Source organism: Pelobates fuscus, chromosome 1, assembly GCF_036172605.1.
Source record: "Pelobates fuscus isolate aPelFus1 chromosome 1, aPelFus1.pri, whole genome shotgun sequence".
NCBI classification, from domain to species: Eukaryota; Metazoa; Chordata; class Amphibia; order Anura; family Pelobatidae; genus Pelobates; species Pelobates fuscus.
Window position 1 is genome coordinate 26,620,034 of NC_086317.1, and position 15,459 is coordinate 26,635,492.

At 47.5% G+C, this 15,459-nt stretch overlaps 2 protein-coding genes across 2 annotated transcripts in view; both read right to left on the minus strand.

Moving 5' to 3' along the window:
• The window catches only part of LOC134600587 (uromodulin-like 1), a 33,508-nt gene extending 29,962 nt beyond the window's left edge, over positions 1-3,546 (minus strand). Inside the window, exons 1-2 of the mRNA XM_063445027.1 lie at positions 3,034-3,546; positions 2,681-2,938 (exon numbers count right to left, since the gene is read on the minus strand). Of these exons, the coding sequence (XP_063301097.1) occupies positions 2,681-2,938; positions 3,034-3,373 (598 nt within the window). The 5' untranslated portion in view covers positions 3,374-3,546. The remainder of the gene's footprint in view (positions 1-2,680; positions 2,939-3,033) is intronic.
• Positions 1-15,459, minus strand: part of LOC134600026 (mucin-2-like) — a 389,376-nt gene that overhangs the window by 254,773 nt on the left and 119,144 nt on the right. The window lies entirely within an intron of this gene.

Here is a 15,459-nt window from a genome sequence, read left to right on the forward strand (position 1 = left end):
TTAGAACTCACAGCAATGTGCAGTGTTTAGAAATGTATCACAGAGCTCCATAATTTTTAGAACTCACTGCAATGTGCAGTGTTTAGAAATGTATCACAGAGCGCCATCATTTTTAAACTCACAGCAATGTGCAGTGTTTAGAAATGTATCACAGAGCGCCATAATTTTTAGAACTCACAGCAATGTGCAGTGTTTAGAAATGTGTCACAGAGCGCCATCATTTTTAAATTCACAGCAATGTGCAGTGTTTAGAAATGTGTCACAGAGCGCCATAATTTTTATAACTCACAGCAATGTGCAGTGTTTAGAAATGTGTCACAGAGCGCCATCATTTTTAAACTCACAGCAATGTGCAGTGTTTAGAAATGTATCACAGAGCGCCATCATTTTTAGAACTCACAGCAATGTGCAGTGTTTAGAAATGTGTCACAGAGCGCCATCATTTTTAAATTCACAGCAATGTGCAGTGTTTAGAAATGTGTCACAGAGCGCCATAATTTTTATAACTCACAGCAATGTGCAGTGTTTAGAAATGTGTCACAGAGCGCCATCATTTTTAAATTCACAGCAATGTGCAATGTTTAGAAATGTATCACAGAGCGCCATAATTTTTATAACTCACAGCAATGTGCAATGTTTAGAAATGTATCACAGAGCCCCATCATTTTTAGAACTCACAGCAATGTGCAGTGTTTAGAAATGTATCACAGAGCGCCATCATTTTTATAACTCACAGCAATGTGCAGTGTTTAGAAATGTATCACAGAGCGCCATCATTTTTAGAACTCACAGCAATGTGCAGTGTTTAGAAATGTATCACAGAGCGCCATAATTTTTAGAACTCACAGCAATGTGCAGTGTTTAGAAATGTATCACAGAGCGCCATAATTTTTAGAACTCACAGCAATGTGCAGTGTTTAGAAATGTATCACAGAGCTCCATAATTTTTAGAACTCACTGCAATGTGCAGTGTTTAGAAATGTATCACAGAGCGCCATCATTTTTAAACTCACAGCAATGTGCAATGTTTAGAAATGTATCACAGAGCGCCATAATTTTTAGAACTCACAGCAATGTGCAGTGTTTAGAAATGTGTCACAGAGCTCCATAATTTTTTAAACTCACAGCAATGTGCAGTGTTTAGAAATGTGTCACAGAGCCTCATCATTTTTTAAACTTACAGTAACATGCACCATTTAGGAGTGTATCACAGAGTTCCATAACTATAAAACTCACAGCAATGCGTCCTCTGCAATAAACGCACAGTAATGCAATGCGTACATCGCAGAACTATTCAAGCAGGAACAGCTTTTGCTCCAGCTTGACTATTTGAACTTAAAATGAGAAAATTAATAAGTCGATATCTGAAAGAGAAAATGTGTTTTTCTGCTGTTAAGCAAAGTATAGGCGTGATATATATTTTTATTGGACAAATATAATATTTAAAAGCCAATGTGGCAAACCTAGCCACTTCTGAACTATATTCATTACAGGTTGTCCGTAGGCTGACTGCATAATGTGTACCGTTAAATGTATATGTGTTGTATTATGGCCGTTCGCATGCTGGCAGCCGTACGCTGCCAGCATACAAAGCATTCGTACGACGAAACACGGCTATCCTGGCCGTTCGCCGTACGAATGCGGGCTCCCCAGGTCGACCACACATTCACAGGTCGTGTGGCATCAATTAACCGATTGCAACATTGTTGCAATCGGTAATTAAGGGCTCTCCTAGGTGGCCGTCGTTCGGCTACCGACCATGCGGCGGTCGGCCATCTTGGATCCTTTGTCTCTGCAGCGGTGTTCGGTCGTCGAGAGCCTGGAACTGAAAACGGCTACTCAATGATCCGAACACCGCTGGACTTCCAGAGCGTTCGGGAGTTCCGCGTTCGGTACATTATGTTCCCCATACTTATTCGGTACTTTTAAACTAACTTCAATGTTTAAATGTATTCTGTGCGGCGTTCGGTTAATTCAGCTGGGATCAGAGCGGTATTCTCACGAAGTATGCGCTTCGACCCCAGCTACCTACCGAACGTTCGGTTATTCCAAAGTACCGAATATTGTGTGAAATATGTATTTTAAAGTAAATTGTCAGTTTTGCTGCACGAGGGGATAATCCACTTAATCGTCCATTTTAGTGGGAGTATCCTTCTCGTGCAGCAATGCCTGCTGGGAAAGTCACATTGCATGATGGGAGAAATCCCCTGGATTTACTGTATGGAAACCCCTTGCATGGGGAACTGTATAAATATGCCAGCTGTGAATAAAGCCAGTTAGTTGACTCCCAAACTGTGTTTCGCCCGGTTATTGGGAGGATTGGGGATATTGCCGTGCTTTCTACTCTGACTGTGGATTTCCTGAAGATACCAACGGATATTGTGTACTATTATACTGCATTCCGTTACAGCCAAGTTTTTGAGAGGTTTTTTTACTCTCTTCTGGTCTGTGTATTGCTTCATTCCTGATGTAGAGAGGAAATCTCTCAAAATCTTGTCTTTTATATATTACGTAAGTCCATTAAAACAGGTTTCATTGAATATTGATATACTCCAGTTGTTTTGGTAAATTCTCTACTGATACTAATAAGGCTAATCCAGTATATAGTCACCAGTATATATTGTGACCTCGAAAAAAAAGAAAAGAGAAAATAATTTTCTGGAGCTCACAAAAGTCTTACCTGTCCAGATGCTGCTGTTATAAATGTCATTGTGCGGACAAGACAACTGTTGTACAAACACTTGATACTGAAAGGAAGGTTTCAGTTGCACGAATGTCACCTCAGACCTGGATTGTGTTTGATTCGATGATAAAAGGTCAGTGCCATTTGACAAGGAAACATTGTACAGAGCTCCGTTGCTCTCTCCTCGAGCGATGACTACTAGTATAATCTGATCACTGGTAACTTTATTTAGTTGAATAGTGACAGTTACTCCATCTAAGACAGAAAACATGCAATTAGCACAGTTAGTACATCAACAACAATGTTTTAGATTTAATAAAAGCAATATATTCATATAATTAATAACGTACCACAAGCTGAAGGCGTTGTTAACGGTGAGTTGGAGTTCTTAGTTGGACTTGGTGTAGATGTTTCCAGAATGGACACAGTGCTAAATGTTTCAGGACTTCTATTGCTGAAAATGCTTAGTGTGGATGATTCTGTTGTAATTGCTTTGGATCCTGGTAAAGTTGATATGCTTGCTGTAGGAGTTTGTGAAATGAACAATGTTATACTTTTTTCAGATTGCTGTAAAGTAGATATACTTGGTGTAGAGGTATGTAAGTTATACCATGCAGTACTTGTTTCAAATCCTTGTGATGTAGATATACTTTGTGTAGGAGTTTCTGAAATTGATTTTGTAGTACTCATTTTAACATCTTGTGACACAGATATGCTTGGTATAGAAGCGGTTGGCTCTGCGGGTGGCTCTGTGGTTGTATCTGTTAGCTCTTTGGTTGTACCTTCGGTTTTCTCTGTGCTTTTATCTGTGGTTGTATCTGTGATTGTATCTGTGGTTGTATCTGCAGTTGTAGTTGCGGTTGGCTCTGTGATTGGCTGTGTGGTTGTCTCTGTGATTGGCTGTGTGGTTGTATCTGCGGTTTGCTCTGTGATTGGCTGTGTGGTTGTATATGTGGTTGGCTCTGTGATTGGCTGTGTGGTTGTATATTTGGTTGGCTGTGTGGTTGTATCTGTGGTTGGCTCTGTGATTGGCTGTGTGGTTGTATATGTGGTTGGCTCTGTGATTGGCTGTGTGGTTGTATATGTGGTTGGCTCTGTGATTGGCTGTGTGGTTGTATCTGCAGTTGGCTCTGTGATTGACTGTGTGGTTGTATCTGCAGTTGGCTCTGTGATTGGCTGTGTGGTTAGCCCTGCTGTTGGCTCTGTGATTGACTGTGTGGTTGGCTCTGCTGTTCGCTCTGTGATTGGCTCTGTGGTTGTATCTGTGATTGGCTCTGTGGTTGTATCTGTGATTGGCTCTGCGATTGGCTGTGTGGTTGTATCTGTGGTTGGCTCTGTGATTGGCTCTGTGATTGGCTGTGTGGTTGTATCTGTGGTTGGCTCTGTGATTGGCTGTGTGGTTGTATCTGTGGTTGGCTCTGTGATTGGCTGTCTAGTTGTATCTGTGATTGTCTGTGTGGTTGTATCTGGCGTTGGCTCTGTGATTGGCCTTGTGGATGTATCTGCGGTTGGCTCTGTGATTTGATGTGTGGTTGGCTCTGCGGTTGGCTCTGTGATTGACTTTGTGGTTGTATATTTGATTGGCTCAGTGAGTGGCAGTGTGGTTGTATCTGCAGTTGGCTCTGTGATTGGCTGTGTGGTTGTATCTGTGATTAGCTCTGTGATTGGCTGTGTGGTTGTATCTGCCGTTGGCTCTGTGATTGGCTGTGTGGTTGTATCTGCAGGTGGTTCTGTGATTGGCTGTGTGGTTGTGTCTGCCGTTGGCTCGGTGATTGGCTCGGTAGTTGTATCTGCGGTTGGCTCGGTGGTTAGCTGTGTGGTTGTATCTGCGGTTGGCTCTGTGATTGGCTGTGTGGTTGTATCTGCAGTTGGCTGTGTGGTTGTATCAGCGATTGGCTCTGTGATTGGCTGTGTGGTTGTATCTGCGGTTGGCTCTGTGGTTGGCTGTGTGGTTGTATCTGCGGTTGGCTCTGTGGTTTTATCTGCGGTTAGCTCTCTGATTGGCTTTGTGGTTGTATCTGCCGTTGGCTCTGTGATTGGCTGTGTGGTTGTATCTGCGGTTGGCTCTGTGATTGGCTGTGTGGTTGTATCTGCGGTTGGCTCTGTGATTGGCTTTGTGGTTGGCTCTGCGGTTGGCTGTGTGGTTGTATCTGCGGTTGGCTCTGTGGTTGGCTGTGTGGTTGTATCTGCGTTTGGCTCTGTGATTGACTGTGTGATTGTATCTGTTGTTAGCTCTGTAATTGGCTGTGTTGTTGTATCTGCGGTTGGCTCTGTGATTGGCTTTGTGGTTGTATCTGCGGTTGGCTCTGTGATTGACTGTGTGGTTGTATCTGTCGTTGGCTCTGTGATTGAATCTGTGGTTTGCTCTGTAATTTGCTGTGTGGTTATATCTGCCGTTGGCTCTGTGATTGGCTGTGTGGTTGTATCTGCCATTGACTCTGTGATTGGCTGTGTGGTTGTACCTGCCATTGACTCTGTGATTGGCTGTGTGGTTGTACCTGCGGTTGGCTCTGTGATTGGCTGTGTGGTTGTATCTGCCATTGGCACTGTGATTGGCTGTGAGGTTGTATCTGCGGTTGGCTCTGTGATTGGCTGTGAGGTTGTATCTGAGGTTGGCTCTGTGATTGGCTGTGTGGTTGTATCTGCGGATGGCTCTGTGGTTGGCTGTGTGGTTGTATCTGCGGCTGGCTCTGTGGTTTTATCTGCAGTTGGCTCTCTGATTGGCTTTGTGGTTGTATCTGCCGTTGGCTCTGTTATTGGCTGTGTGGTTGTATCTGCCATTGGCTCTGTGATTAGCTGTGTGGTGGTATCTGCCGTTGGTTCTGTGATTGGCTGTGTGGTTGTATCTGCGTTTGGCTGAGTGGTTGTATCTGTGCTTGGCTCTGTAATTGGCTGTGTGGTTGCATCTGTGGTTGGCTCTGTGATTGGCTGTGTGGTTGTATCTGCGGTTGGCTGTATGGTTGTATCTGCGGTTAGCTCTGTGATTGGCTGTGTGGTTGCATCTGTGGTTGGCTCTGTGATAGGCTGTGTGGTTATATCTGTGGTTGTATCTGCGGTTGGCTGTATGGTTGTATCTGCTGTTGGCTCTGTGATTGGCTGGGTAGTTGTATCTGCGGTTGGTTCTGTGATTGGCTGTGTGGTTGTATCTGCGGTTGGCTCTGTGATTGGCTGTGTGGTTGTATCTGCGGTTTGCTCTGTGGTTGGCTGTGTGGTTGTATCTGCGGTTGGCTGTGTGGTTATATCTGCGATTGGCTGTGTGATTGTATCTCTGGTTTTCTCTGTTATTGGCTGTGTGGTTGTATCTGCGTTTGGCTCTGTGATTGGCTGTGTGGTTGGCTCTGCTGTTGACTCTGTGATTGTATGTGTGGTTGTATCTGCGGTTGGCTCTGTGATTGGCTGTGTGGTTGGATCTGCGGTTGGCTGTGTGGTTAGATCTGCGGATGGCTCTTTGATTAGCTGGGTAGTTGTATCTGCAGTTGGTTCTGTTGTTGGCTGTGTGGTCATATCTACAGTTGGCTCTGTGGTTGGCCTTGTGGTTGTATCTGCTGTGTGCTCTGTGATTGGCTGTGTTGTTGGCTCTGCTGTTGGCTCTGTGATTGGCTGTGTGGTTGTATCTGCAGTTGGCTCTGTGAATGGCTGTGTGGTTGGCTCTGCGGTTGGCTGTATGGTTGTATCTGCGGTTGGCTCTGTGGTTGGCTGTGTGGTTGTATCTGCGGTTGGCTCTGTGATTGACTGTGTGATTGTATCTGTTGTTGGCTCTATAATTGGCTGTGTGGTTGTATCTGCGGTTGGCTCTGTGATTGGCTTTGTGGTTGTATCTGCGGTTGGCTCTGTGATTGACTGTGTGGTTGTATCTGTCGTTGGCTCTGTGATTGAATCTGTGGTTTGCTCTGTAATTTGCTGTGTGGTTATATCTGCCGTTGGCTCTGTGATTGGCTGTGTGGTTGTATCTGCCATTGACTCTGTGATTGGCTGTGTGGTTGTACCTGCCATTGACTCTGTGATTGGCTGTGTGGTTGTACCTGCGGTTGGCTCTGTGATTGGCTGTGTGGTTGTATCTGCCATTGGCACTGTGATTGGCTGTGAGGTTGTATCTGCGGTTGGCTCTGTGATTGGCTGTGAGGTTGTATCTGAGGTTGGCTCTGTGATTGGCTGTGTGGTTGTATCTGCGGATGGCTCTGTGGTTGGCTGTGTGGTTGTATCTGCGGCTGGCTCTGTGGTTTTATCTGCAGTTGGCTCTCTGATTGGCTTTGTGGTTGTATCTGCCGTTGGCTCTGTTATTGGCTGTGTGGTTGTATCTGCCATTGGCTCTGTGATTAGCTGTGTGGTGGTATCTGCCGTTGGTTCTGTGATTGGCTGTGTGGTTGTATCTGCGTTTGGCTGAGTGGTTGTATCTGTGCTTGGCTCTGTAATTGGCTGTGTGGTTGCATCTGTGGTTGGCTCTGTGATTGGCTGTGTGGTTGTATCTGCAGATGGCTGTATGGTTGTATCTGCGGTTGGCTCTGTGATTGGCTGTGTGGTTGCATCTGTGGTTGGCTCTGTGATAGGCTGTGTGGTTATATCTGTGGTTGTATCTGCGGTTGGCTGTATGGTTGTATCTGCTGTTGGCTCTGTGATTGGCTGGGTAGTTGTATCTGCGGTTGGTTCTGTGATTGGCTGTGTGGTTGTATCTGCGGTTGGCTCTGTGATTGGCTGTGTGGTTGTATCTGCGGTTTGCTCTGTGGTTGGCTGTGTGGTTGTATCTGCGGTTGGCTGTGTGGTTATATCTGCGATTGGCTGTGTGATTGTATCTCTGGTTTTCTCTGTTATTGGCTGTGTGGTTGTATCTGCGTTTGGCTCTGTGATTGGCTGTGTGGTTGGCTCTGCTGTTGACTCTGTGATTGTATGTGTGGTTGTATCTGCGTTTGGCTCTGTGATTGGCTGTGTGGTTGGATCTGCGGTTGGCTGTGTGGTTAGATCTGCGGATGGCTCTTTGATTAGCTGGGTAGTTGTATCTGCAGTTGGTTCTGTTGTTGGCTGTGTGGTCATATCTACAGTTGGCTCTGTGGTTGGCCTCGTGGTTGTATCTGCTGTGTGCTCTGTGATTGGCTGTGTTGTTGGCTCTGCTGTTGGCTCTGTGATTGGCTGTGTGGTTGTATCTGCAGTTGGCTCTGTGAATGGCTGTGTGGTTGGCTCTGCGGTTGGCTGTATGGTTGTATCTGCGGTTGGCTCTGTGGTTGGCTGTGTGGTTGTATCTGCGGTTGGCTCTGTGATTGACTGTGTGATTGTATCTGTTGTTGGCTCTATAATTGGCTGTGTGGTTGTATCTGCGGTTGGCTGTGTGATTGGCTTTGTGGTTGTATCTGTGGTTTGCTCTGCAATTTGCTGTGTGGTTGTATCTGCCGTTGGCTCTGTGATTGGCTGTGTGGTTGTATCTGCCTTTGACTCTGTGATTGGCTGTGTGGTTGTACCTGCGGTTGGCTCTGTGATTGGCTGTGTGGTTGTATCTGCCGTTGGCACTGTGATTGGCTGTGAGGTTGTATCTGCGGTTGGCTCTGTGATTGGCTGTGTGGTTGTATCTGCAGATGGCTCTGTGGTTGGCTGTGTGGTTGTATCTGCGGTTGGCTCTGTGGTTTTACCTGCAGTTGGCTCTCTGATTGGCTTTGTGGTTGTATCTGCTGTTGGCTCTGTGATTGGCTGTGTGGTTGTATCTGCCATTGGCTCTGTGATTAGCTGTGTGGTGGTATCTGCCATTGGCTCTGTTATTGGCTGTGTGGTTGTATCTGCGTTTGGCTGAGTGGTTGTGTCTGCGCTTGGCTCTGTATTTGGCTGTGTGGTTGCATCTGTGGTTGGCTGTGTGGTTGTATCTGTGGTTGGCTCTGTGATTGGCTGTGTGGTTGCATCTGTGGTTGGCTCTATGATAGGATGTGTGGTTGTATCTGTGGTTGTATCTGTGGTTGGCTGTATGGTTGTATCTGCGGTTGGCTCTGTGATTGGCTGTGTGGTTGTACCTGTGGTTGGCTCTGTGATTGGCTGTGTGGTTGTATCTGCTGTTGGTTCTGTGGTTGACTGTATGGTTGTTTCTGCGGTTGGCTCTGTGGTTGGCTGTGTGGTTGTACCTGTGGTTGGCTCTGTGATTGGCTGTGTGGTTGTATCTGCTGTTGGCACTGTGATTGGCTTTGAGGTTGTATCTGCGTTTGGCTCTGTGATTGGCTGTGTGGTTGGATCTGCGGTTGGCTGTGTGGTTAGATCTGCGGATGGCTCTTTGATTAGCTGGGTAGTTGTATCTGCGGTTGGTTCTGTTGTTGGCTGTGTGGTCGTATCTACAGTTGGCTCTGTAATTGGCTGTGTGGTTGTATCTGCGGTTGGCTCTGTGATTGGCTTTGTGGTTGTATCTGCGGTTGGATCTGTGATTGACTGTGTGGTTGTATCTGTCGTTGGCTCTGTGATTGAATCTGTGGTTTGCTCTGCAATTTGCTGTGTGGTTGTATCTGCCGTTGGCTCTGTGATTGGCTGTGTGGTTGTATCTGCCTTTGACTCTGTGATTGGCTGTGTGGTTGTACCTGCGGTTGGCTCTGTGATTGGCTGTGTGGTTGTATCTGCCATTGGCTCTGTGATTGGCTGTGTGGTTGTATCTGCAGATGACTCTGTGGTTGGCTGTGTGGTTGTATCTGCGGTTGGCTCTGTGGTTTTATCTGCAGTTGGCTCTCTGATTGGCTTTGTGGTTGTATCTGCCGTTGGCTCTGTGATTGGCTGTGTGGTTGTATCTGCCATTGGCTCTGTGATTAGCTGTGTGGTGGTATCTGCCATTGGCTCTGTTATTGGCTGTGTGGTTGTATCTGCGTTTGGCTGAGTGGTTGTGTCTGCGCTTGGCTCTGTAATTGGCTGTGTGGTTGCATCTGTGGTTGGCTCTGTGATTGGCTGTGTGGTTTTATCTGTGGTTGGCTGTGTGGTTGTATCTGTGGTTGGCTCTGTGATTGGCTGTGTGGTTGCATCTGTGGTTGGCTCTGTGATTGTATCTGTGGTTGTATCTGCGGTTGGCTGTATGGTTGTATCTGCGGTTGGCTCTGTGATTGGCTGGGTAGTTGTATCTGCGGTTGGTTCTGTGGTTGACTGTATGGTTGTTTCTGTGGTTGGCTCTGTGGTTGGCTGTGTGGTTGTACCTGTGGTTGGCTCTGTGATTGGCTGTGTGGTTGTATCTGCTGTTGGCACTGTGATTGGCTTTGAGGTTGTATCTGCGTTTGGCTCTGTGATTGGCTGTGTGGTTGGATCTGCGGTTGGCTGTGTGGTTAGATCTGCGGATGGCTCTTTGATTAGCTGGGTAGTTGTATCTGCGGATGGCTCTTTGATTAGCTGGGTAGTTGTATCTGCGGTTGGTTCTGTTGTTGGCTGTGTGGTTGTATCTACAGTTGGCTCTGTGGTTGGCCTTGTGGTTGTATCTGCTGTGTGCTCTGTGATTGGCTGTGTGGTTGGCTCTGCGGTTGGCTCTGTGGTTGCCTGTGTGGTTGTATCTGCGGTTGGCTCTGTGATTGACTGTGTGATTGTATCTGTTGTTGGCTCTGTAATTGGCTGTGTGGTTGTATCTGTGGTTGGCTCTGTGATTGGCTTTGTGGTTGTATCTGCGGTTGGATCTCTGATTGACTGTGTGGTTGTATCTGTCGTTGGCTCTGTGATTGAATCTGTGGTTTGCTCTGTAATTTGCTGTGTGGTTGTATCTGCCGTTGGCTCTGTGATTGGCTGTGTGGTTGTATCTGCCATTGACTCTGTGATTGGCTGTGTGGTTGTACCTGCGGTTGGCTCTGTGATTGGCTGTGTGGTTGTATCTGCCATTGGCACTGTGATTGGCTGTGAGGTTGTATCTGCGGTTGGCTCTGTGATTGGCTGTGTGGTTGTATCTGCAGATGGCTCTGTGGTTGGCTGTGTGGTTGTATCTGCGGTTGGCTCTGTGGTTTTATCTGCAGTTGGCTCTCTGATTGGCTTTGTGGTTGTATCTGCCGTTGGCTCTGTGATTGGCTGTGTGGTTGTATCTGCCATTGGCTCTGTGATTGGCTGTGTGGTTGTATCTGCCATTGGCTCTGTGATTAGCTGTGTGGTGGTATCTGCCATTGGCTCTGTTATTGGCTGTGTGGTTGTATCTGCGTTTGGCTGAGTGGTTGTGTCTGCGCTTGGCTCTGTAATTGGCTGTGTGGTTGCATCTGTGGTTGGCTCTGTGATTGGCTGTGTGGTTGTATCTGTGGTTGTATCTGCGGTGGGCTGTATGGTTGTATCTGCGGTTGGCTCTGTGATTGGCTGGGTAGTTGTATCTGCGGTTGGTTCTGTGGTTGACTGTATGGTTGTTTCTGCAGTTGGCTTTGTGGTTGGCTGTGTGGTTGTATCTGCAGTTTGCTGTGTGGTTGTATCTGCGGTTGAATCTGTGATTGGCTGTGTGGTTGTATCAGCAGTTGGCTCTGTGATTGGCTGTGTGGTTATATCTGTGGTTGGCTCTGAGGTTGGATGTGTGGTTGTCTCTGATGTTGGCTCTTTGACTGGCTGTGTTGTTGTATCTGCGGTTGGCTCTTTGAATGGCTGTGTGGTTGTATCTGCGGTTGGCTGTGTGATTGGCTGTGTGGTTGTATCTGCGGTTGGCTGTGTGGTTGTATCTGCGGTTGGCTCTGTGATTAGCTGGGTAGTTGTATCTGCAGTTGGTTCTGTTGTTTGTTGTGTGGTTGTATCTGTAGTTGGCTCTGTGGTTGGCTGTGTGCTTGAATCTGCGTTTGGCTGTGTAGTTGTATCTGCAGTTGGCTCTGTGATTGGCTGTGTGGTTTTATCTGTGGTTGACTCTGTGGTTGGCTGTGTGGTTGTATCTGCGGTTGTCTCTGTGGTTGGCTGTGTGGTTATATCTGCGGTTGGCTCTCTGATTGACTGTGTGGTTGTATCTATCGTTGGCTCTGTGATTGACTGTGTGGTTGTATCTGTGGTTGGCTGTGTGGTTGTATCTACGGTTGTATCTGTGATTGTCTGGGTGGTTGTATCTGCCGTTGGCTCTGTGATTGGCTTTTTGGTTGTATCTGTGGTTGGCTCTGTGATTGGCTGGGTGGTTGTATCTGCGGTTGGCTGTGTTATTGGCTGTGTGGTTTTATCTGCGGTTGGCTCTGTGATTAGCTGGGTAGTTGTATCTGCCGTTGGTTCTTTTGTAGGCTGTGTGGTTGGCTCTGTGGTTGGCTGTGTGGTTGTATCTGCGGTTGGCTCTGTGATTGGCTGTGTGGTTGTATCTGCGGTTGGCTCTGTGATTGGCTGTGTGGTTGTATCTGTGGTTGGCTCTGTGGTTGCCTGTGTGGTTGTATCTGCAATTGGCTCTGTGTTTGGCTGTATGGTTGTATCTGCGGTTGGCTCTGTGATTAACTGTGTGGTTGCATCTGTGGTTGGCTCTGTGATAGGCTGGGTAGTTGTATCTGCAGTTGGTTCTGTGGTTGACTGTATGGTTGTATCTGCAGTGTGCTGTGTGGTTGGCTGTGTGGTTGTATCTGCGGTTGGCTCTGTGATTGGCTGGGTAGTTGTATCTGCGGTTGGTTCTGTGGTTGACTGTATGGTTGTATCTGCAGTTTGCTGTGTGGTTGGCTGTGTGGTTGTATCTGCAGTTTGCTGTGTGGTTGTATCTGCGGTTGAATCTGTGATTGGCTGTGTGGTTGTATCAGCAGTTGGCTCTGTGATTGGCTCTGTGGTTATATCTGCGGTTGGCTCTGAGGTTGGCTGTGTGGTTGTCTCTGATGTTGGCTCTTTGACTGGCTGTGTGGTTGTATCTGCGGTTGGCTGTGTGATTGGCTGTGTGGTTGGCTCTGCTGTTGGCTGTGTGGTTAGATCTGCGGATGGCTCTTTGATTAGCTCGGTAGTTGTATCTGCGGTTGGTTCTGTTGTTGGCTGTGTGGTCGTATCTACAGTTGGCTCTGTGGTTGGCCTTGTTGTTGCATCTGCTGTGTGCTCTGTGATTGGCTGTGTGGTTGGCTCTGCTGTTGGATCTGTGATTGACTGTGTGGTTGTATCTATTGTTGGCTCTGTGATTGACTGTGTGGTTGTATCTGTGGTTGGCTGTGTGGTTGTATCTGCGGTTGTATCTGTGATTGGCTGGGTGGTTGTATCTGCCGTTGGCTCTGTGATTGGCTTTGTGGTTGTATCTGTGGTTGGCTCTGTGATTGGCTGGGTGGTTGTATCTGCGGTTGGCTGTGTTATTGGCTGTGTGGTTGTATCTGCGGTTGGCTGTGTGGTTGTATCTGCAGTTGGCTCTGTGATTAGCTGGGTAGTTGTATCTGTGGTTGGTTCTTTTGTTGGCTGTGTGGTTGGCTCTGTGGTTGGCTGTGTGCTTGTATCTGCGTTTGGCTGTGTGGTTGTATCTGCGGTTGGCTCTGTGATTGGCTGTGTGGTTGTATCTGCGGTTGGCTCTGTGGTTGCCTGTGTGGTTGTATCTGCAGTTGGCTCTGTGTTTGACTGTATGGTTGTATCTGCGGTTGGCTCTGTGATTAGCTGTGTGGTTGCATCTGTGCTTGGCTCTGTGATAGGCTGTGTGGTTGTATCTGTGGTTGTATCTGCGGTTGGCTGTATGGTTGTATCTGCGGTTGGCTCTGTGATTGGCTGGGTAGTTGTATCTGCAGTTGGTTCTGTGGTTGACTGCATGGTTGTTTCTGCGGTTGGCTCTGTGGTTGGCTGTGTGGTTGTATCTGCAGTTTGCTGTGTGGTTGTATCTGCGGTTGAATCTGTGATTGGCTGTGTGGTTGTATCAGCAGTTGGCTCTGAGGTTGGCTGTGTGGTTGTCTCTGATGTTGGCTCTTTGACTGGGTGTGTGGTTGTATCTGCGGTTGGCTGTGTGATTGGCTGTGTGGTTGGCTCTGCTGTTGGCTGTGTGGTTAAATCTGCGGATGGCTCTTTGATTAGACGGGTAGTTGTATCTGCGGTTGGTTCTGTTGTTGGCTGTGTGGTCGTATCTACAGTTGGCTCTGTGGTTGGCCTTGTGGTTGTATCTGCTGTGTGCTCTGTGATTGGCTGTTTGGTTTGCTCTGCTGTTGGCTCTGTGATTGGCTGTGTGGTTGTATCTGCAGTTGGCTCTGTGATTGGCTGTGTGGTTGGCTCTGCGGTTGGCTGTATGGTTGTATCTGCGGTTGGCTCTGTGGTTGGCTGTGTGGTTGTATCTGCGGTTGGCTCTGTGATTGGCTTTGTGGTTGTATCTGCGGTTGGCTCTGTGATTGACTGTGTGGTTGTATCTGTCGTTGGCTCTGTTATTGAATCTGTGGTTTGCTCTGTAATTTGCTGTGTGGTTGTATCTGCCGTTGGCTCTGTGATTGGCTGTGTGGTTGTATCTGCCATTGACTCTGTGATTGGCTGTTTGGTTGTACCTTCGGTTGGCTCTGTGATTGGCTGTGTGGTTGTATCTGCCGTTGGCACTGTGATTGGCTGTGAGGATGTATCTGCGGTTGGCTCTGTGATTGGCTGTGTGGTTGTATCTGCGGATGGCTCTGTGGTTGGCTGTGTGGTTGTATCTGCGGTTGGCTCTGTGGTTTTATCTGCAGTTGGCTCTCTGATTGGCTTTGTGGTTGTATCTGCCGTTGGCTCTGTTATTGGCTGTGTGGTTGTATCTGTGTTTGGCTGAGTGGTTGTGTCCGCGCTTGGCTCTGTAATTGGCTGTGTGGTTGCATCTGTGGTTGGCTCTGTGATTGTCTGTGTGGTTGTATCTGCGGTTGGCTGTGTGGTTGTATCTGTGATTGGCTCTGTGATTGGCTGTGTGGTTGCATCTGTGGTTGGCTCTGTGATACGCTGTGTGGTTGTATCTGTGGTTGGCTGTATGTTTGTATCTGCGGTTGGCTCTGTGATTGGCTGGGTAGTTGTATCTGCGGTTGGTTCTGTGGTTGACTGTATGGTTGTTTCTGCGGTTGGCTCTGTGGTTGGCTGTGTAGTTGTTTCTGCGGTTGGCTCTGTGGTTGGCTGTGTGGTTGTATCTGCAGTTTGCGGTGTGGTTGTATCTGCGGTTGAATCTGCGATTGGCTGTGTGGTTGTATCAGCAGTTAGCTCTGAGGTTGGCTGTGTGGTTGTCTCTGATGTTGGCTCTTTGACTGGCTGTGTGGTTGTATCTGTGGTTGGCTCTAAGAATGGCTGTGTGGTTGTATCTGCGGTTGGCTGTGTGATTGGCTGTGTGGTTGTATCTGCGGTTGGCTGTGTTGTTGTATCTGCGGTTGGCTCTGTGATTAGCTGGGTAGTTGTATCTGCAGTTGGTTCTGTTGTTTGCTGTGTGGTTGTATCTGTGGTTGGCTCTGTGGTTGGCTGTGTGCTTGTATCTGCGTTTGGCTGTGTGGTTGTATCTGTGGTTGGCTCTGTGATTGGCTGTGTAGTTGTATCTGTGGTTGACTCTGTGGTTGGCTGTGTGGTTGTATCTGCGGTTGACTCTGTGGTTGGCTGTGTGGTTATATCTGCGGTTGGCTCTCTGATTGATTGTGTGGTTGTATCTATTGTTGGCTCTGTGATTGACTGTGTGGTTGTATCTGTGGTTGGCTCTGTGATTGGCTGTGTGGTTGTATCTGCGGTTGGCTGTGTTGTTGTATCTGCGGTTGGCTCTGTGATTAGCTGGGTAGTTGTATCTGCAGTTGGTTCTGTTGTTTGCTGTGTGGTTGTATCTGTGATTGGCTCTGTGGTTGGCTGTGTGCTTGTATCTGCGTTTGGCTGTGTGGTTGTATCTGTGGTTGGCTCTGTGATTGGCTGTGTAGTTGTATCTGTGGTTGACTCTGTGGTTGGCTGTGTGGTTGTATCTGCGGTTGACTCTGTGGTTGGCTGTGTGG